At 40.4% G+C, this 22,715-nt stretch overlaps 1 protein-coding gene across 1 annotated transcript in view; it reads left to right on the top strand.

Annotated features, from left to right (window-relative positions):
• Positions 1 to 22,715, top strand: part of HSPBAP1 (HSPB1 associated protein 1) — a 58,247-nt gene that overhangs the window by 14,747 nt on the left and 20,785 nt on the right. Inside the window, exons 2-3 of the mRNA XM_045032270.1 lie at positions 10,606 to 10,791; positions 19,286 to 19,470. Of these exons, the coding sequence (XP_044888205.1) occupies positions 10,606 to 10,791; positions 19,286 to 19,470 (371 nt within the window). The remainder of the gene's footprint in view (positions 1 to 10,605; positions 10,792 to 19,285; positions 19,471 to 22,715) is intronic.

Genomic DNA, 22,715 nt, shown 5'->3' with positions numbered 1-22,715 from the left:
TGTATTATAGGATTGCGCCTACTTGGAGATACAGAATAAAAATTTAGAGGAATTACTTGTTTTACTGCATTGAAAATAAGATTTCATGTTAGATACCTGCAGTTCTGAGCAAGAAGTATTTATCCATAGCTCACAGCCACACAGTTAATAAAGCAAAAAATCACTACATTCATTTACAACAACTGACATGCACCAGGGAGTATAAAACAATTTAAATGAAGTAGTACATGATTAAGACAACTTTGCCTTTTCAAACCTGATCTTTTGTCCTATTTTTCACATGACAGAAACAATTATATTTTTGTGTGAAAGTTTAATGTGACATAAATATTTTATTAAGTAGTATGATATGACCTGAATACTTACGAAGTTTTACCTTCTATTTCATGCCAGGATTTACTGGCTACATTATTTGCAGTTGGCTGATAATCGTCTCCCTGGAGTAGATAGCCTTCTTAACATACTGTGCTGCCCATGAATTCACTTAAGGAATTAAATAATTCGTTCGACCTGGGTGAACTTTTTGAAAAATGAATATTCTACTTTGCTTGCTAATTACCAAGAGGCATGAAGAGGACTACACCAGAGACCTCCCCCTGGTTAAGAGCTACACAGGAAAGAGCTTGACAGATCCTAACGCAGCACCTTTAGATATTTATTTTTCCTCTTGACGGTGCTGTAGTCAGCCCAGAGGAAGGAAGGAGGTAACAAAAATGTGAAGCAAAAAATCTACCTTCATATCTCCTGTCAACCCTCATTGTCTACAGCTCTTCAGGAAGCCATGGAGGGGATTGATATAATGCTGCAAAATGATAAACTAAATGAATATGGGGAGCTTTCAGGAGTCTCAGATTCCAGAATGACTGATCCCTCAAAGACTCTTGATGCAAGTGTCACAGATCAGGGCAACTGCACCAATATTCCTCCTCTATGGTCCACCAAGGGCACCCACTCTCAGGCTTCCAGCCCTCCAGCTGTCATGTCTCTCTCTGTCCTCACTGGGCTTTTTCCAGGCTGCCTACACTGAATTCCCCAGCTAATCAAACTGCCTACGCAGGGCTGCTGTGCCTTCCCCTCAAAGGCTATAAGCAGCACAATTGCCCAAAAGTATAAGTTACTACACAGCTCCGTCTAAGCAAGCACATTTATTCTTAAGGTAAAAGCATTACAGACAATAAATAAAAAATAAAAGAACCTGAACTCATGCTAACAAACTAACCAGAGATCACCCCCACCTCCAACAAGCGCTCTGGCAGGTGATCAGTCCTTCAGATCCCACCTGGGGGTATTTCTGTAGTTATAAGTTCGTAACCACTTGGCTCAGAACAAGCATCCCCATGACTAGTTCAGGTCCTTCCAACCCTTCCCAGGAAGGATTGAGGCCTCTCTTGGAAAGAAGGTCTGTCTGTTTGCTGGATCAGAAAGCAGGCCTCAAGTCAGTTTAAACTTAGGCTTTTTATCCAAAAGTAATTTCTTTGTCTGTTGGTTCTCTAGAGAATCCAGTTTGAACCAGTATATGCGAGCCTGTACAGGTTAGGGGTATCTCTCTGGGGAGGTTACAGTCTGAGTGAATTTGCCTGATCACTTCCCACTGCCCATCCTTCCCCCATGGAATTATTTACAATCTCTGGCCCATAATGATACATATATGTAATATAGTAAGATCTTCCAAAGATACAGCAAGTTCTCTGTTCCTGGGGATTTTACTAAATCATACAAATTACTTAAATAGAAGAGGGCTTCCTGCAAGACTATTCTCTGAGGCTTCAAGCCCCAGCCAGTTCTTGCCACTAAGAGGCCTTTTTTCCTTTGCCAAAAAACTAACCCACCCACTCTCTCTTCCTGGACAAAATGACGTAGGCAGTTTTTGTTTTGCTTTAATTAAATAATTGCTTATTTGCTGTACACAGACTGCTTTTTTACTGAATGGAGAAGGTGTTTCAGTACCTATCCAGATAGCAACGCTCCAAAGAGAGAGCTGAGAACATATTGGCTCTAATTCAGGAGTGGCCACCCTGAGCCTGAGAAGGAGCCAGAATTTACCATTGTACATTGCCAAAGAGCCACAGTAATATGTAATGACTGTATATGTATATATATGCACACACATAATTATATAATTTGATAATGCAAATTTTATATATTTATAGTTAGCAATAATAACTTACCCTTTTACTTAGTGGGACTTCTGGCAATCTTTGCTTTCAACAATTCCCTTGAAGTTTTATTTGTGTTTGGTTGTGCTCACAAGCAGCAGTTCTCTTAAGTGGCTCTCTGTCAAAATGGATCAGTGCTTGGATTTCACATGTTTGAGTGTCGAGAAAACAGACTCACAAAGATAGGTCGAGGCAAACAAACATAAGGATTAATTTTAGGGCTGCATCTCTGATGTTGGGGTATTTTTCCTTTGGTACAGATTTCCAGAAAGTAAGGGTCCCCTCTGTCTTCTGAGCGGAGTTCAATCTGTCATCTTCCAAAAGTTCTATTATTTTGGTCTGGGATGTTGCTTCATCAGTGACTAATGGGGGCTTCAGACAATCGGCTTCAGCACTAAAAGGGTCAATCAGAAATCTGATTTAGGTCTTTTCCACTGCAAATCTTGGAATCTTTCCTCAAAACTGTCCTTACTATCTCTAATCACACTTGCTTACCTAGTTGTGCTCCATTTTAGGGATTCTGCTGCATCTTCTTTTGATCTGGCTTGAAGTTGTGACATTGAGGGAAAGTGTGTCAGCGCTCCCTCAAACATTTGTCTGGGAAACAACTGCAGTTTGTTCATGAACGCAAATACGCCTTGCACTAGATCAGACAGCAACCAGAATTTTCCTTGCAAGTCCACGTTTAGTTTATCCAAATGCAGCAGCATGTCTGCAAGAAATGCCAAATCTAGAACCCACCCAGGATCTGTAAGCTGAGGCAGTATTCTGTGTTTCTCCTCCATAAACAATTTTACTGGTTTCAGAAGCTCAAAAAACCGGAAAAAACTTTACCTCTCGAGAGCCACCGAACTGCACAGTGAAATGGCAAATCAGCAGGGGAGTCGTCTTCACCCAGTTCTTCAATTAGATTTTGAAATTGTCTGTGATTGAGTGCATTTAAGCAAATGAAATTCACAGTGTGCAAGATAGGTTTCATGACATGATCAGATTTGAGATTCTTAGATGCTAGTTGCTCCCAAATGAATAATGTCCAAAATTCATGAAAGCTCTCGTCAGACTTACAAAGCCCTACTAATCCATTCGCAGATCCCCACGTGGATGGAGCTCTCTCCGTTGCAATGGCAGTGAGCTTCTGTAAGGGCAAGTTGTTTTTTTACAATTACCAACATCAATGCCTACTTTAGATCTTGTCCATGAGTTCTATGCCTTAGTAACACGATATCGAGGAATTCTTCCCTTATAACACAGTCGTCAGACGCAGTGCGGGCAAATACTGATAATTGACTTGTGACTCATCCAAAGTGATATTCAAATATTCCCACTGCTGAAGTTGCAAGTGCAGTTGTGATTCAGTGTCACCGTTCAGGTCAGAGATTCTGCGTTCCGTTGCGTGACGTGAAAGCTGCGGACCAGAAATTTTCTTCTGTAGATTCTTGTTGTCTGGTGACAAGATTGAAATCACATCAGTGAGGCACGTTTTTTATGAACTCACCTTCAGAGTAGAGCTTTTTCGCACGGGCTATGTGCCAAGCCACATAATAGGAGGCTAATGTTACAGTTTGCTATCAGTTGGAAAATCTGGTGAAGAACTGGGATTCTACATCCATTTGTTTTTTTTCAAAGTTTTTAATTTTAAAGTGTGGAGTTCAGAACCTTATGGGAATTCTTGATCCATATGTGCATGGCTCGAAGAGAAACGACACTGCAAGTTTGAAGATTTGAACTGAGATACACATCTGGCAAAGAAGACACATGGCCTTCCCATTACATTCAGTGAAAAAGTACTTAGTCTCCCACTCCTGTTGGAAGCCTTGATTTTCATCTGTGTATTTTTTCTTCCGTTTGCACTTGCCTTCCATTGTTAGATGGTGTATGAAAAATATTGATAAAAATTTCCACAGCAGCACAGTGTTTACACATCCATTTCTGAGTCCAAACTGAGTAATGTGCTCGCCACAAGACGTGATGTAATGGCTGTGGAAGCTAGTCACCATGTGCTTGTGCAAGGATTCAAGGAGACACAGGCACTGACTTTCCGGAGTTGAGGCCATCAGCATTGAGGTTGTCGGTGCCAGCATTCTTGCTGATGCCTTCTTCTTACCACCAGATAACAGAGTAGGGTGCCTGCTTGAGGGGGCACTAGATGACTTCTTTGGTTCCATTTTTGCCATTATTACCTCCTCTGGGTCCAAACTGATCCTCATGAGTTGCTCCAATATGTGTAGCTCAAAACAAGCATCCCTGGACTTACTGGGTGCTCAACCCCCTGCTCTGCCCCATGTCCCGCTCCCACTCCTTGGGGGAAGGGATAGAATGGGGGCAGAGCCTGGGGCAGAGCTGGGGGTTGAGCACCCCTTGGCACATTGGAAAGTTGGTGCCTGTGGTCCAGCCTCGGAGTCGGCACCTAAGCAAGGAGACGTATTGGAGAAGTGTTGGCCACCCCTTTCTAACTGAAGGTGAGGTATTTGTATGATGTAACTCAGTGCCCTCTTCATGCTGGGTAGCCAAGAGACTGAGCTGTTATGTAGTAATAGTAGCAGAACTCTCCATTAAGTTGTATCTCTGTTCCCTTTATAGGCTGTCGAGTGGACATGTAGGGAAGACCCTGAAAGACATAGTTGGCACAAGCTCTTTTCCTGACACCCAGCATTCCCATCCAGAGGTCCCCAAGATAGCTATCATCTACTGTTGTAGACATCTTGGGTTGTCGAATCATTCTCCCCTCTTTGTCCTGCACATGAGGAGCAGGAGCTTGCAGAGCTGCTCCATAGGACCCGAAGTGCTTTTTTCCCTTTCTGTTCATCCTTCATGCTTCTTCTGCTCATCCTAATGGAGAGCTGACTATGATGAGAGGCTGTGGTTCAAATTGACATGAACCTATGGATGCTAGCTGTAGTCCAGAAGGAAAAAGAATAAATTGCAGCCTTCATTTCCTTTGCCCCATATCCAAGAATCTAAACAACCCATAGAAGAGGGGATTTTTTGAACAGTGTCTAACTTGAGTGCTGCTGGGGTAATAATTTCTGGGTCCTGGAAAGGAAAATTCTAAGGAGTCTGTTCTTCTCAAGACATCACAAGGTGACAGACCTATCCTTAATCTGAATGACTTGTGAACTGGTTGTTTACAAGCCTTGCAAAAAACCCTGTCTTTCAAGATAGTCATATTGGCAGTCAATCCCAGGATCTACCTGGCATCCCTAGATCTCAGTGACTCTAAAGCACAAGGTGTATGTATAAATCAGTTTAGAAAGACTCTCAAAATCAACAGTTGGCTGAATGGACACTGTAATGAATCTTCCCACCCCTTCAGAGAAAGTCTCTATAAACAGACAGGCTTCTGCAGTACACCCCAACAGTTTAGCACCTTAAACTATACAACATAACTGATGTTTCCACATTAAAATGCAATTTTAAAAAATCCTACAAGTAAGAAAACTGCCATAAATTGTTTGTGTTTCTTTGGATTTATGTCCTTAAAAAATAAACTTTGCAGACTTTTACTGGCTTTTTAAAATCAGACCAGGCAAAAGAACAGCTGTGTGGTGATAAACTTAGCCTAACTAGGAGTAATTTTATTTTACTGTATGTTTGAAAAGCTGAAAGACAAATACGACCAGCACAGCTGCCTAGTCATGGAAGGCTAACTCTGCTTTATATCACAATGAATTGCACCAGGAATTAGCAGTTTAGGGTGGTATAATTTTTCAAAAGGTCTCTCCTCCAAAGTTCAGTCTGTCCCTCCAGCAGTGTCTGAGCTTCGCCCTTAATCTTTGACCTAGTGTCACAGCAAAAACATGCTGAGTAGCAATCTGTTAATCATACCAGATAGCCAGCTTGCTTGTGACCGCACCAGTATCTGCTGTCATGCTCCCAGATGAACACTTTTCCTGAACTTGCTTTTTCCATGTGTATTAATCTATTGCTTGGTAACCCATAGCTGCTTCTTCCTGGTGTAAGGGATAACATATGGCAAGGCATATGGTCCCCATGAGTCCTCCATATGCTTGGGTATTAATGTAGTGGAGTGTATGAGGCCAAAGACCAGGACTTATCCTCACCTTCTTTCTCAGCAATGCCATGTCGAGTTTTGTTCTGCTTATAAGAGGAGAGCTTATAAAAACCTTCTGAATTAAGACATGGAAGCCATCTTTAAAAATATTACTTTTATCATTTAAAATGAGTGAGCAGACCAGTTTATTCTTAAAACTTTACATGCTGGAATTTTCATAAGAGCTAAAGGCAGTTAGGAATTCAACTTTCATTGAGATTTAGAGTCCGAACTCCCTTAGTCTCCTTTGACGGTTCCAGGCTTAGTGCCTCTATGGGAGTAGGAACCAGTGCTTCCATAAAATACAAAAACTTAATTTATTCCCGTTGCAGGGGGTCGTGAGGTTATTACATGGGGAGTCGCGAGCTGTCAGCCTCTACCCCCAAACCCCACGTCACTTCCAGCATTTATAATAGTATTAAATATAAAAAATATGTTTTTAATTAATTGGGGGGGGTTGCAATCAGAGGCTTGCCGTGTGAAAGGGGTCACCAATACACAAATTTGAGAACCACTGGTCTAAACTCTACTATAAGAAGAAATTGAATTTATCCATTTGTCTCCAGGTGGATAAAAATCATTGATTTTTTTTTTTGAGGAAAATAAAAAAATAAGATTTTTTATTTAAATTGGATCTTTATATTTTGTTAATTAAATTATAATAATTTTTCTTTTTAAAAATAAACCTGTTTAAAATAAAATCTGAATTCAAAATATAAGGCCTAAATTTATTATAATCTCTTAAAACATTTAAGTAAAAAATAAATATGCTGAATCCATTGTTAAAGGCTGGTTTCCTATGTAAAGAAAGCAGCGGGGGGAAATGACTAACTTTTGAGGTCTAGATTTATAAATATGGCACAATAGGTCAGCCTAAGTAATTTAGGAGAATGTATCATTTTCAAGAGACAGCTGAATAGGAAGTTAAGCTCCTGTCACTTTCACTTAAGCATATTTGAAAATTTTCCCAGGCTGACCTGAAGTAATCAGTTTAATTCACTGACAACAGTTAATCCCTCTGTTTAATAAATCATTTACTTGTAAATGTGAAACACGTTTTGATAAGAGAAGTTAATGTAACCATAACATTTAATGTAGTTTTGTTGAATAAAAATCTATGCTGTTTTGTGTGTTTAATTAAATTTCGGTTACCATCCTAATGCAACTTGACACATATCATGAGCAAAAAGTTAACTGTCTAGTAAATAAGCAATATATCATTCACCATTTTCTAACATACTAAAAATGTACAATTAATAAGAATCTGAAAATATTAAGCTATGTAATTGCTTAACTAAATGTATATAGTTACAGTTTACCCTCCTAGGTAGCAAAAAGATGTACCAAATCTAGTGAAAAGGTGCTATTTAGTTGTAAATCAGCATGTTTTAATAGTTAATATCAACCAATGAAAATGCACTTTTATTTCGAAACTAACTAGAGAACAAATGAAACAGATGAAAATCAATGATTTCAAGGCTTTCCACTTCTTGATTTAAATTGCTTTGATTTAAATAAATCCATCCTGTTTTTCTTCTTCCTTTTTTAACATACCAGTTTCTTGCCAGACAAAATTAGCCTTTTCATAGTGTTTAGGAATATAGAAATCTAGGATATCCAGTTATTTTTATATTTTCTAAACATTTATTGATTGATTTAAAACTGCTGTGTATGCTGAACAACTTTTTTAATGAACATTGTTCTCTCTCTTGGGTGTCTAAACTGAACCTGTGGAAGTCTTGTATGGCTCACAAAATCAGATCTTTGCTTATGTTGTTCCACTTCTACATGGTATGAAACCAAATCACATTGTCCCTTCTACATCTCATTTGATAAGTGCAAGGGCTTTGTGTTTTTCTAAAATAAATGATGCCATGACTTCTAGGGACAACTCTTAGACTGAGTAAAGAAACTGAATGGAGTTTTCATATGAAGCATAATATATGAGGCAAGGAAGCTTTTATATAGGGCTTAATCCTACAAGATTCTGAACACTCTGGCCCCAGCCCAGCAGAGCACTTAAGGACATTCTTAACTTCAAGCAAGCAGTCCCACTGGTTTCAATGGAACTACATCGGACCCCCGCTAGAACATGGGGTTTTGGAGCCATGCGCGGTCCCGTGTTAACACGGGGACCGCGTTACCATGGATTCCAATGAAGGTAATTACATTTGGGATCCATGTGCGGCCCTGCGCTATAACCGAATTCATGCTATAAAGACGTGTGTTCTAGCGAGGGTCTGCTGTATTCACATGTTTAAGTGCTTTGCTGACTTGGGGCCAGTCTGCTCAGCACCTTGCAAGATTGAGCCCATAGTGCATTTGTGGTTTTCCCAACAGCAGTATAATTTTCAGGGAGGAAAGCTGGCATTTGGTTAATGTTGGTGATCACGCAGTCTGCACTTTGAATTCAGGTAGCTACATTCTTTGACATCCCGGTTTCCACTGGAAACAATACCTTTGTAATGTTACTTTTCTGTTTTATCAGTCAGATCCACATCAGTTTGACCATTGCTAATGTCCCCAAAGGACCAGGAACTTTATCTTTGCTAAACGTTTCTCTTCCCCAAGAAAAACTTACAAAATGAACTTTTATCATTTGCGCAGTTATTATTAATTATTCAATACCAGTGCCTCTGATGGGATACTTTTACTTTTTATTCCATGGGAAATACAGTAACACAGTACATGCATTTATTGCTTATTGGTCAAGTTTTCCATCAGGCATCTTTGTGCTTTCCCTCAGACCACACCTTACGAATGGGAATTGCCCTTTGTAAAAATCTCCCGGGCCACTCCGCTGTCCCCCTTTAAAACTCACCTACAAATGCCTTTTAAATGGTTACACAGTATGTGTGCTGGGCCGCTTGTTTATTACATGAGCCAGACTTGTCTCACTGTTACTTTGTGCTTCCCCTGTCTTTTTGCTTTATCCACATGTTGTCTCTTGTTTTGTACTGGGGCAGGAATCATCTTTTCATATATGTGTGTGTACCATATGTAGCATAATAGGGAGCCAGGCTGTGATTGGAACCTCCAGGCACTTCGCCAGTGAAAGTATTTATTCATTAATTAATAATAGTTGGCTCTTTCATTGCACTGCCATGAACCCAGAGTGAAGGCCAGCATGGGATACTTCCCTAGGAGCAGCCTACTAGGGAGACTCGCTTTCACAGTCACAATTACCTTCTCAGTTTCCTTACCACTCTGAGGAGAGAGTACACTACATTAGGACTATATCTAGTGCAAGCTACGTCTTCTGGCATGCTGGCACAGCTATGCTGCCTAACACACTGGAGGGTGGGGGGAGTGTAGAACCAAGACTCCACCGCTTCTCTCACACACCTGTGGTGATGGGAGAACTAGTGGCTCTGCAGATCCTGCTTCCCCTCCCATAGTTGGAGTGGCGCTAGGGGAAACTAGCACAAGGGAATAAGGGGCCACCTTATGACATGCTTAGGCACTGTGCAGCATGGGCCATGATTTGGCCCAAAATATTTTTTTGTTGGAGGAGGAAATTGGCAGGGTTGGGTGTGACAAAACAAAGTTATTAGTCCTTCTCAATTTTTTGCATTATGTGGATACAACTTCTGGATGAGTTCATTATTCTAACCTCTAGTAAAATTAATTTATAGTTTTTTATGATCCAGAAATGTAGTTCACTGCCCCAACACTGTGGAGCTGTTATCTCTTTTTTTAAAGAAACTTTACCTCTCAACGTGTTCCTAAAGGGAAGTTGTTGTAAAACTGCCGAGTTTATACAAAGTTGCCAACTTTTCAGCTTGACAGTTTCAGTGGGGCATATAAATCTTTCCACAACTAAGGGCTAAATTGAAATCTGGGATTAGCATAGTCCTTGGATTGGCACAATTTATGTCTTTTAAAAGCCTGTAGGTGAAAATAATTTAAAATAGAACTATATCTATCTTTTGAGATATCTGCTGTTGTGATTGCACTGAAAGGAATGTTTAATTCACTGGTTAAAATCAGATGCATTAGGCACTCGGTGTGCCATCTCTGATGGTATGCTGCACTTTTCAGAAGGAACCCTGCACAGAAGGAATGTTAGTCATAAAATTTATATTCTCTAAATTTTGGACATTAATCACAAAGTTCTTAATTGTCAGAGTAATTCTAAACCACTGGGCTACATTCTACATTAGGGAACTGAAAATCATAAATAATTACCAATGTTTTGTTTTCTGAGTATTAATGTGCCTCTTTAAATTCTAATTTAGGATAGGAAATGACCTCTCTGGAATTGCAATAGAATTTTCATTAAACAAATATAACAAGTACATAGAAAAAAATCAACCATCATCGAGGGAGATATTAGTAATTTGTGTTTTTCACACTGTGTGAAATCATCTCTCTACAACTCTTTGTTTCTTTCCAAAGGTGAAGATGTCAAACCTTTTACTCCAGAGAAAGCCAAGGAAATTGTGATGTCTCTACAACAACCGGCAGTGTTTTGTAACATGGTTTTCAATTGGCCAGTACTACACTGGAATGCTAAATATCTTTCTGAGGTGTTGGATGGAAGGACAATACGGTTTAGGATGGGAATGAAGAAAAGGGACACAGGTAGGATTTTAGATGGCATTAGGTTACATTTAGAAATTCTGTTTAATATCCTCCTTAATCCTCTGCAATGCTTTCATGCCAAATGTTCTTTTCACAGTACATTACATCTAACAAAGACTGTGGGTGAGAGGAATGAAATGAGAGGTTTGTTTTAGCCAGTGATGTCTCATCTTTCTCTCTCACTGGCTCTCTCTTTTTTTTTTCTCCCCCTCTCCCTCCTTTTCACATTTGGATCAGGAAGTCTAATGGTTAGAGCTGACTTCTGAGAATCACAAATCCTGGTTTCCTTTCCTGGCTCTGTTACATAATTGTTGTGTGGTCATCCCTAAATCACTTAGATGTTTTAGGCGGTAGGTGATGATTTAGATGTTCAGAGGTGTTGAGCATCTGTACTGCCATCCCTATAGGAGCTGCCGGGCTGAGTATATTTGAAAATCATGCCATTAACCAATCTGTTTGTGTCTTCATCTGTATAATGGAGATAAACTCCATGTAAAACAGATGAGGATTAATTACTGTTTGTTAAAACATTCTGAGATACTCTGATAAAAGATACTATAGAAGTACAAAGTGTTAATAAAAGCATTTTGCCATAGCCACTGTGAGCTTCAAGACAGCATAGAGCACAGAACACAGAACCTCCTGCTCTAAGAATATGACTTGAGTCAATTGTGGCTTTGCCGAAAGCCCCATGTACACACTGCCTCAATAGCAGACTGAAAAGTAGATTGTGAGTCAAAGCCACAGCCTGCCTCCTACTTTCTCCCTGCTAAGGGGGTGGCGATATACTTTGTTCCATCCCTATACGTGCTCCAGCATACACCCCCAGCTCAAAGATGCAGCTGCACTAGCCATTGTGTTGGTAGGGCAGAACCAAAGCTCTACCCCTATGTTGGGAGGAGGGTGGAATGAAGCAGCCTTTTAGCGGCTACTGTCTGTGGTTACAATCAGGTCCAGACAGGACATAATTAAATGGTTCTGAGTCTGTCCAGTGGAGGGCAGTGTCTCTCACACTAGCTAATCAATTGGGAAGATTTAATTTTTTTTTTTAAATGAGTCAAAGCAGGAAGATAAAAGTATGTAACAAGTATAATGAGATACTAACAACCATGGAATTGACAAAGTATATGTTGGATTACTGTGGAATACAAGAACTGCCAGATATGTAATGCTTAGCATTTTATGTTTTCAAAGCACTTTACAAACAAGAATTAATCTTCACTTCACCCCTTTGACATGTGGACTAGTGGTGAGAGTATTGGACTGATACTCAAGAGACCTGGGTATTAGTCTGTTCCTGGCTATACCACCCACCTGCTGGGTGACCTTCAACAAGTCATTCTCCTGTGCCTCAGTTTCCCCATGTGTAAAATAGGGATAATGACACTGACTTCATTTGTAAAGCTCTTTAAGATCTATTGATAAAAAGTGCTAGCTAAGCAACCATTCTTATTATCATCGCCATTTCACAGATGGTACCATATTGATACCAATGGAAACTAGCACAATACAGGCAATGGCTGTGAAGCTCTCCACAATGCTTTGTTAATGTACTTCCACCTTAACATGGAGGAAGCACCAATAGGAATGAAAAGGTAATTTAGTCTCAGTGTCTGTCAAATCTTAGGCATCTTTCTTGAGGTTGGCAACTAGAGTTCCAGTTGTGACACTTATCAAGAATTGGACTGACACCAGCTTACATGATGAGTCCTAGTATAACAACTTTCAGTCATCAAGGATTCAAAACAGTTAGAGTTTTCATATTTTAAGATTAAAGTCCTTGTATGTCTTGCCCTTCATTGCTGATCCCTGGTGAAAACCAGTCTCTAGGAAATCAGTTTTGTGTCCAGGACCACACCGTTATATGCAATAGAAGTTGCAAATGTCTTTAAGAAAATGAGTAGAGCCCTCTGGGGTTGTACTGTAGCTAAGTGAGGATCTTGTTGCACCAGAAAGCATTACATTGTAAGAATTTGTTAGATAAGTCACCTAAGGGTACGTCTACACTACGAAATTAGGTCGATTTTATAGAGGTCGATTTTTAAGAAATCGATTTTATACAGTCAATTGTGTGTGTCCCCACTAAGCGCATTAAGTTGGCAGAGTGCGTCCACAGTACTGAGGCTGGCGTTGACTTTTGGAGCGTTGCACTGTAGGTAGCTATCCCACAGTTCCCGCAATCTCCAAAGATTATATTGGCCCCTCTGATTGAGTGTGTTCATCTGCCATTAGTCACCTGAGTTTACAATTTAACGGTGTTGGTAGATGATCCTATCAGTGGTCCGCATAACAACAGCCAGGATGGCTTTTTCCATCCAGGCCTGGCTAGAGGGTTGCAAACATTTATTTCGGATATAGATATTGTCTATGTTCATTGCCTCGAGATTAGACTATTGCTATGTGCTTAACCTGGAGTTACAGCTGAAATCCATTCAGAAGCTGGTTCAGAGTGAGACAAATCGCTTGTTTAAAGGGGGATTTTGTTGCAAGACAACAGTATTATCACTCTCAACTGCACTGGCTGCCTATTGGTTTCTGGCAGGAGTTTAAGATGGTGATTTTGATCTATAAAGCCCTAAGTGGCCTGGGACCTGCCTACCTGAGAGACCACCTATTACCTTCTAACACGATCAAAGCTATAGCTTGTGGAGGCCCTCAAACCGTATAAAGGAGAGGGAGCTGCTGGCAAGCACGTATCTCAGCACTTGCTTTTCCCGTTAGCCTGAAATAGCCAGTTGCCAACTGATCTTTAGTGCATATTCCACAGACCAGATGTGGAGAACAAGTTAGATATCTGTATTGTGTGTATGACTAGGATAGGTGCCTCAGCTTACCTGCTGATATTATTCTGTCGGACTACACAAAGTTATATCAAAGGAAGCTGTTAGGAAAAAACAAGCAGGGAATAAAACAATGACAAAGATGCATCCAGAGAGAATACCAAGAGTGGTTGAGGGATTATTGATCAGGAAATGCCTACCTGCCTGGCTCCAGCCAGATTAACAGCTTTATTTTCTCAAGGCCAGAGTTTAGGATCAAAGGCACATTAAACCGTTAAAGCCCGCTGCCTAGAGGAAGGTGTGGGGAGCAGGTAGCAGCTGCTGAAGGTTAGTCTCTGACAGTGATATGCCTGCGCTGCAATCAGAAGTGTGGTTGCAGCATGTATATACATGCTAGATTAAAGCTAGTTTGGGTATTTCTACATCTGCTGCAACTTACCTCCTGACTGCAGTGGAGAAATGGTGAGAGAGTAGCTGCGCAGTCTCTCTCTCCCACCCCAGAGATGGAGATAGGTGGACTGAGGGGAGCTTATCAAAACTTGCAAGGAAAGGATAAAGTTTAGGTGAGACAAAATGCATATAGACTTCCACTGTCTTTTCTCGGCTTGCTACAATACCTTTGGATGAATAAACAATATGAGAAGAAGCTGGGTTTGGATCCCGTTAATCAACTGTGGGCCATAGGCTCCCAGAGAAAAGTTTTCTTTCAGGTGCCAAATAGAGCCGGGCCTGTTGTATTACGCAGTTGGGAAATGGCAGAGCTGCAACCCAGAGATCAAAGAGTAGTTGAATTGTGAGGTTCCATCCTCAAGAGAGGTGAAAGCCAAGCCTGTCACGTCAGGGGTGCACTCAAAGGGGCCCGTGAAGGGAACTGAAATGCAGCTTGCCCTGTAACCATGACACCATCTGCTAAGGCTTTGGGGGAAGGCAGAGGGTTTGGGTGATAATGGGATGCTGGATGTGGTGGTCTAGTCTTTGGATGTTTACATCCCTGGCTATTTTATTGAATTTTGGTATGTGAATGTGCATGCGCTTTGTTATACTGCTAAGTAGTTATTCTCTGCGTGGATTGTTGTTTTAAATAATTAAGGTCCCTAGAAGTGTGGATGGATGTTTGGTAGGGTGGTTTGGTTGTTGTTTATTTAACATAAATCAAAATAAATAAAAAGGTGGAGCCATGCATCTTTATTAGAGCCTTCGGGTATTGCATTTTCTCTACTTCTACTAAGAGACCCTGCATTGCAGACACCATCCTTCTGGATGGAACAGCAGTTGGTATCATACAATCATAGAAATGTAGGGCAGGAAGAGACCACAAGAGGTCATCTAGTCCATTCCTTTGCACTGAATCAGGATTAAACGTACCTACACCATCCCTGATAGGTATGTGTCTAATCTGTTCTTAAAACCCTACAGTGACAGAGTTTCTACACCTCCTTAGGTAATCCTATTTCAGTGCTTAACTATCCTTATAATTAGGAAGTTTTTCCTAATATTTAACCTACATCTCCCTTGCTGCAAATTACAACAATTACTTCTTGTACTACCCTCAATGGACATGGAGGAAAAAATGATCACTAACCTCTGTATCACAACCTTTTACATATTTGAAGACTTATGTCCCCTCTCAGCCTTCTGTCAATGCCAGTGCTTAGGCAAGTAGGTGAGCTGATGTTCTGCACAAAGTACTCCATCTTATTCGCAAGTTTGAGTTCACAGCACTAGTGCAGGGAACGAGAGATCAGTGACAGGCATCAAACTCAGATATCGTCCATGCACAGCACTGCTAGCCCAGTTTAGAATTGTTTGGTTTAGTCTAAGAATGATCTCATTTTTTAAATTCTTCAATCTTCAGTCACTACATAGTCAGAAGCCTGTTCGTGTTCTTGCTTTCCTGTTCTGATCACTGACACTTACTTGCAGGCTGCCGTAGACTTCTCCATTTTTCTAAATTTTCTAAATACTTGTTTTTATTGTTGTTTGTTATTCATTATCCACAGTGTGATTGATGCTGAACCAAATCTAAATTAAACCAAGATCCCTGCCCTGAGAAAGTTACAGCCTAGAAGCAACAGTCTTCAATGGTCTGCAGGACTTACTGTTCATAGTTGGAATTGTCCAAATAAAGCTTTGTGTGAAATACATGGAAAGTTAGAAATACCCTATTTCTTCACTTAAAAATAGTTGCTTCTATCTTATCTCATAAAACAGGCGGTGTCATGAGCACTCTTTGTTCTGATCAAAATAATTCAGATATTGAACTGCCTTCAATAGTTCTGATACCTTTTATATATTTTTTTACATCAGCCTATCCTTTAGCAAAATGATGTGCATTGCATTAATGACTGGATATTTGGAGGCAGCATTGGACTGCAACACATAGGATGAATCAGATATAAGATTTTAAGATGGGAGGGGGGTTCTTGTGTCTTCAATGCAATTCTTATGCAGGGAAAAGTGATTTCTGGTGAAAGCCCTTATATAGCACCAAGCCAAGTTATATATTGCTAAATACTAAGCTTATCTGACATTCTTAGCTAATAAACTTGAAAATAAGCTGGACGGAGAGCTGCTACCAACACTACTACAGTAGAAAATGACAGGGTGACAGTGAAAGTTTGTAGGGGCTTGTCTTCACTACTGCTGGAGCGTGTCTGGTGAAGACATGCTGTGCCAATGGGACAGTGGTCTCTGTTACTCCACCTCAATGAGAGGCAGAAGCTAGGTCGGTGGGAGAGTGTCTCCTGCTGACATAGCCGAGTGTAGACGCTGCTTTAAGTCGATCTAACTTACGTTGCTCTGGGGGTTGGCTTTTTCACACCCCAGAGCGATACATCGATTTAAGTAGTAGTATAGACAAGCCCTAAGAGAGCTGTTCACCTGCCCAAAGGAAATCTGAACAAATGTATGAGACTGTATGGGAATTGCCATGATAGCAAAATCAGAGCAATGAGGAATTCCCCCAGAGTTCTTACTATTGTGCAAGAATAAAAGGATTCCCTTACTAAGCAGCTGCATACAAGTTGTCCAAGGTTAAATTACTGCTGTTTCATTGCCATTCAGGCAGCCTGTAGTAATTTTTTCCATCAATAATGGTTATAGTACAGTATGTAATTTTTCATTTTACATTCTGGATGAGTATATCTGAAGCTGGGATGACTAGCTGTGATGGGAAATTAAGGTCTCTGATAAGCCAAAGGTGATGTGCACTATGGTGCAGCAAAAACACTGTAGGCCTTCCCCTGCTACTTGACCTTGACCTGAAATAGTGTACCAGAATATTCCTGGGACAAGAGGGCAATGACAGTAAAACCAGTGTTCATGCTGATTCAGTACCCTCCGTCTTCTGTGCAGTGAAGACTTACAATGCTCTGTTCTGCAGTGGTGCCAACCTTTATGGTATGGTTAACAGGACTGATGATGGTGGTGACTTAACAGATTCACACAGTTGCTACAACCACCGGGTTCTATTTTTTTCCCCCATCTTACTTGCTAAGGGTTTTCAGACATGCTCACCATTGGCCTAACTCTGCTCCTATTGAAGTCAATGATAAAAATCCCCTATTGACTTCAATGGGAGCAGAGTTAGCCAACATTGAGTGCTTTGCAAAATCTCACCCAAAGGGACAAATTCACCCATTAGCACAGAGCCCACTCAAAGACTTCTGTGCTGTGGGACTGCCATCATACCCCTGCATAGGGCACATGTTTGTAGGCAGAGTGGCTATGCAAGGGGACCTGTGCAGTGGGGAAGTGACCTCCATATCTGCTCTGAATACACTTTTGCGTGAAGGAAAGAGTTCAGGATTGGGCCTCTGACTCCACTGTTACATGAATCCATTGGCTAGGAATCCCAGTGTACAAAGCATGGCGGTACTGTGGACATTATTTCAAACTAAAGGCTGGAATAGCAGCCAGAGCACGGCTGCACTGCAGCCTACCCCAGACTTGGGATTGGATAACATCCTCTTCAGCAGCTCCACACACAACAGCTTTTTATTCATACATTCCAAGGCCAGAAGGGACCATTGTGGGCATCTAGTCTGACCTCCTGTATAACACAGGTCCTAGAACTTCCCCAAAACAATTCCTACAGCAGATCTTTTGGGAAAACATCCAGTCATGATTTTAAAATTGTTAGTGATGGGGAATCCACCACAACCCTTGATAAGTGTTTTCCAGTGGTTAATTGCTCTCACTGTTAAAAAATGAAACCTTATTTCCTGTTTAAATTTGTCTAGCTTCAACTTCCAGCCATTGACTCATGTTCCCTTTCTCTGTTAGATTGAAGAGCCCATTATTAAAGATTTGTTACCCATGTAGCTTATAGAATGTAATCAAGCCACCCCCTTAACCTTCTCTTTCTTAAGTGACATTAATTGTGGTCCTTGAGTCTATCATTATAAGGCATGTTTTCTTATTTAATCATTCTCATGGCTCTCCTCTGAACCCTCTCCAATTTATCAACACCCTTCTTGAACTGCGGACCCCACAACTGGACATAGTATTCCAGCAGCGGTCAGGCCAGAGCCAAATACAGAGGTATAATAACTTCCCTAACTCCGACTCAAGATTCCCCTCTTTATGCATCCAAGGATTGCTTTAACCCTTTTGGCCACAGCGTCGTGTTAGGAGCTCAAGTTCAGTTGATGATCCCCTATGAATCGCAAATCTTTACTGACTTGGCCATATGGGTTGTCTGCAATAATTAGACTTGATCCACCTATTTATTTTGGTTGCTTCTGTTGTGGTATGTTTCCTCTTGCCACTGTTCTCTGCACACACAGATCAACATAACAGGATTTTGTGCAGAGAGATGGGTGTATTTGTGCGATACTTTGACTCAAAATTCAAGCCTTTTGCCAGAAGCCCTGCACATATGGGCTAATGATCTCATTTCTCCTAGCACAATGAGGACTCCAGGGCCTTTATAGCATAGATCTTTGTGGTTGTACTTTATATCCTGAACAAAGTTTTAAAAATATTTCCCAAACAGAGTTAGATACAGAGCGTTTTTCACTGAATTTCCAAACAGCCATTCTGTCAGCTTCAGTGAATTCAGCCTTGCGAGCTGACTCCCATTTGTGGAAGTACTTTAAAACCTTTTTTTGTGGTATAATACCATAAGATTATTATACATAAAAATTACCTATCTTGTATATATATTCCTGAGGAAAGAACGCTTGCTTCAATTGAGGTAATGGTCCTAGTGAATCTTTTATGGCTGGCAGAGGATGCTGCAAGATGCTTTATCCATAAGTATTGAAAAATAGTGACAGCCTTTCAGATGGGTTATTGGACATGTGTAGGGCTCCACTATTTGCTGCTTCTGTAAAATGGTGCTGATTTAGTTATTCCCTTAGATGAGAGGAGAAAAGTTAGAGTCCAGCTCCATAAATCAAAGAAGCCTCAATAAAGGTGGTGGTGGGAGGAACGTGAGAGAGAATCTTTACGGAGAGAGACTAATTAAAGGACAGACTGACTGTCAATTGTGTTAAATTAGACATGAGCTTGGTGACGTGGTCTGTTTTCAGTTGTGTGTTGGGGTGAGGCAATTGAGCTAATTTCACTTTGGTTTTTATATTTCATTTAATCCGTGGGCCCAGCTGAGACAAAGTTATTGTTTCGTCTGCTAAACTGCTTCACCCTGTCTCTGTTTTTATAGTGCTGTGTTCAGTATGCATGTAATGTTGTCTTTTCTTATATTGCTCCAGCTCCTCAATTTGAAACCAAGTGTAGTTATGTGGAAGCTACACTTGAAGAGTTTTTGGCCTGGACTTCTGGACAGCCTACTTCTGTCTCTAGACCATTCAGTTGTTACGATTCCTCCAAATATTGGGCTTATGCTGACTATAAATATATTGCTAGGATATTTGAAGACAAGACAGAAATTTTCAAGGTAAACCGTTAACTTTACCTTCAACTCAGAACTATTCAGGTAAATGTCCTAAAGATGTTGGTTAATTATTGTAAGTGATTTATTATAGTTTTTAAACTCTGTCTAGCCTTTTCACTTCTCTATTCCTTTGACCAATTTTTCAGTTTTATTGGATGCCTGTTTATTTTGATTTCAGTCTAACAAAAATATCACACCAAAGAGCACCCATCTCAAGCTTGGGGAACTCTTGACATATAAAAACACAGCACTATAGGAGTTACAAAACAAATTGTCTAAAGCAGCTGTAACCACTTCCTCCCACCCAGCCACACACAATTTTGGATCTGATCTAGACACCACTGAAGATAATGGGTGTCTGGCTTTCCACTGACTTTTGTAGATTAGGCCCTTAAATTGCCATTTATGTGACCTCTACAGCTTAAAACCTCCACTGCTTTCTTTTTTTTAAGATGTGAGTATAAGGTTTGATTATTCCACTAGTATGATAAGCAATTGGCATGCGTGATAGTTTACAAACCTAGGCCCTGATGCTGCAGTTGGATCAATGCAGGAAGACCCTTACACCTGTGTGCAGCTCCATTAACTTCAGTACAGCTCCACTGGCCCAAAGATCCCAACTGCATAGATCCAGTTGCAGCATCAAGACCATAATACAGTTTCACTGCCATTTTGTGCATACTGACTCAGGAGGCACACAGTTCATCATTAAATAATCCTTGAAGACCAGTGCACAGGTGTTTGCAGGATTATGTCCTTACTATTCGTGAAAGTGCTAAAATACACTGGAGTAGCCCATTCTTGAAAGGATGAGCACGCATCCTAGCCAAAGTTTTGGGATGCATTGCAAGTTTTCTCCAGGCCTTCTCTGCCTGCACTCTCTTGTACAGCATGTCAAACACATTGCCAGTGCTTAATAAATAATACAGTACGAGTTGAACAACTCTCAATGTCGGGGTGTTTACTCTCTGCAAATGTCAGCATGATTCATGAGGGGAATTCTTTCTGGCTAAACAAGATTTGAAGCTCTAGCACCATTTCACGCTTGCCCGGACTCTACATGACTGCCTCGAATTTTGGCCCTATATATTACTGCCCCAATGGACCTTTAGTTTATGGCACAAGATTGGGAGAATTACATAAAATAATCACATGCAGAACATCTACCTAAAACTGCTATTTCAGTGGGTCAATAAGAAATTTTCTTGAGAGAAGCAACTTCCATCCAACCCACACAAGTACATAATTAGGAGTTTAAGAATCTTATCTACTTATCATATGCTGACTGTACTGGCATGGGAGTGAAATCCTGCCGTCCACGAGAGACTGGCAGGATTTGCCAAGCACTACTGCACTATTGTGCCACCCAAAAGTATTATTTGTAGTAATTCTCCCTTGTTCTATGAATTTGATGTTAACACCTTTTTCATTTAGATTTTATTTAGATTTACCTAAGGTGACTTGAAGGAGAAAAGAAGGCTAACTACATTGTTATTTATAGTGATTAATAGGGCCATTTAGAAGTTGTTTGAAATTTAGATTGCACTGTTTATCATTTACAGTTATGTGGGTTAAGGTAATGATTCCATTATTCTAATCTATGAGCAGTATCTAGCATCTTACATTTTTTTTGTTCAGTTGATATTTTATTACAGCATTTGAGATATAAATCAGCAGCAAGATATACGCATGAAGTTTAAATAGAAATGAGACCTTTTAAAGTGATATACGAATACAGATTAACTTCATTATAAGCAGAAAATGAAATAAATGTAATTCACAAGTAATGTGCCATCTGTTATGGTGGGAATACTTCTGAGTGCATTTCTTCTTTTTGTAGCTTTTTTATTGTAAAAAAGAAGCCCATTGTGCCAAGATATCAGTAATCTTACCAATTTCTTTTCAGCTCATTGGTTAAAAACTATTTTACCCACAATCGCTTCAAGTATTTACTATGGCTGCAGCATTTTCAAAGAGTTCTTTTAAATCTAATATTGATTGTGCACACAATCTTTCCATTTAAATTGTAACAAAATACAGAAACTATTTAGGTGTGAGATTAAAGGGTAGAGATGTTATTACGCCTAACTTTATCACTGAAATAGTTATATTGGATTTTAAATTTTGTGTCTGTGGAAAGCTCTATGAGCAGTTTTTCAGTTTTTATTTCTTGCTGATTTTGACAAATGTTTATTAGGCTTTTGTATTTTTTTAATTATATTTTTAAAATCAAGATGTCTCTAACAGTACCTCATTTGTTTTGAAAGATTCCAGAATATGGAGTCATGGCAGTAATAATTATTATCTAGCTATATTGCTTTTCATCTATAGATCTCAAAGCACTTTACAAAGGAGGTATCATTATCCCCATTTTACAGATGGGGAAACTGTGGCACAGACTTGTTCAAAACCATCCAACAAGCCAGGGGCAGAGCTAGGAATAGAATTCAGATCACCTAAGTCTCAGTTTAGGACTCTACCCATTAGACAATATTGCCTGCCTCAGGATAAATATTTTCTAATGGACAAATCCCCTGCCCAGCAGCTAGCCAGACTATTTAGGTGCGCTCTGGTCTGGGGGGGCAGGCTGGGGGTGTAGCTGGGAATCCTTTGCCCCAAACGTGGGAGAACCATCCAAGGGAAAGCCACCCAAGCCCATGCATTATAGCTCACTACCACGCTGTGTATCCTCATATGCCTTTTGCACCAAAGAAAGGCGGATGGGAGGATCCAAACGCTGGTGGATTCCTGTGCTGCCCTCCTCCATAGCAGTTATGCTTTTGTCCTTCCCCATCTCCCTTTACAGCAGAACCGCATCGAGTCAGCTGCCCAGGGTGCCTCCCTGGCTGCAAATGCAGAAGCAGGACTAGCCCCATTATACAAAAGGAGGAGAAATTTTCAGACATTGAGGCTGAAGGATACAAAAACTTTAGCCACTGGAGTGGAGAGAGAGGAAGGGCTGAATGTTTTGGAAATCGTGGTGGAAGTAGTGACAAGATGTTTAGGAAGAAAGAGAGAGGAGTCAAAGGTAGCTCATGGAATGGGTTGATAAAACAGTGAAGATTTTATGAAAATGGTGTTCCTTTCTTTTGTTGAAATTTCAGATTTTGACATTTTTCAACCAGGAATTCTGAGCCTGAGGGATGGTAGAGGAATGGAGACAGGAGGATGATGAGGGTTTAGGAAGAAAAATAAGAAATTCAGCTTAGCGTTGGAGAAATATTTATATATAGGGACAGGGCAGGAAT

The sequence above is a fragment of the Mauremys mutica genome, chromosome 10, assembly GCF_020497125.1.
Source record: "Mauremys mutica isolate MM-2020 ecotype Southern chromosome 10, ASM2049712v1, whole genome shotgun sequence".
NCBI classification, from domain to species: Eukaryota; Metazoa; Chordata; order Testudines; family Geoemydidae; genus Mauremys; species Mauremys mutica.
The sequence above is the reverse complement of the archived record's forward strand: the minus strand, read 5'-3'. Positions and strand labels throughout refer to the sequence as shown.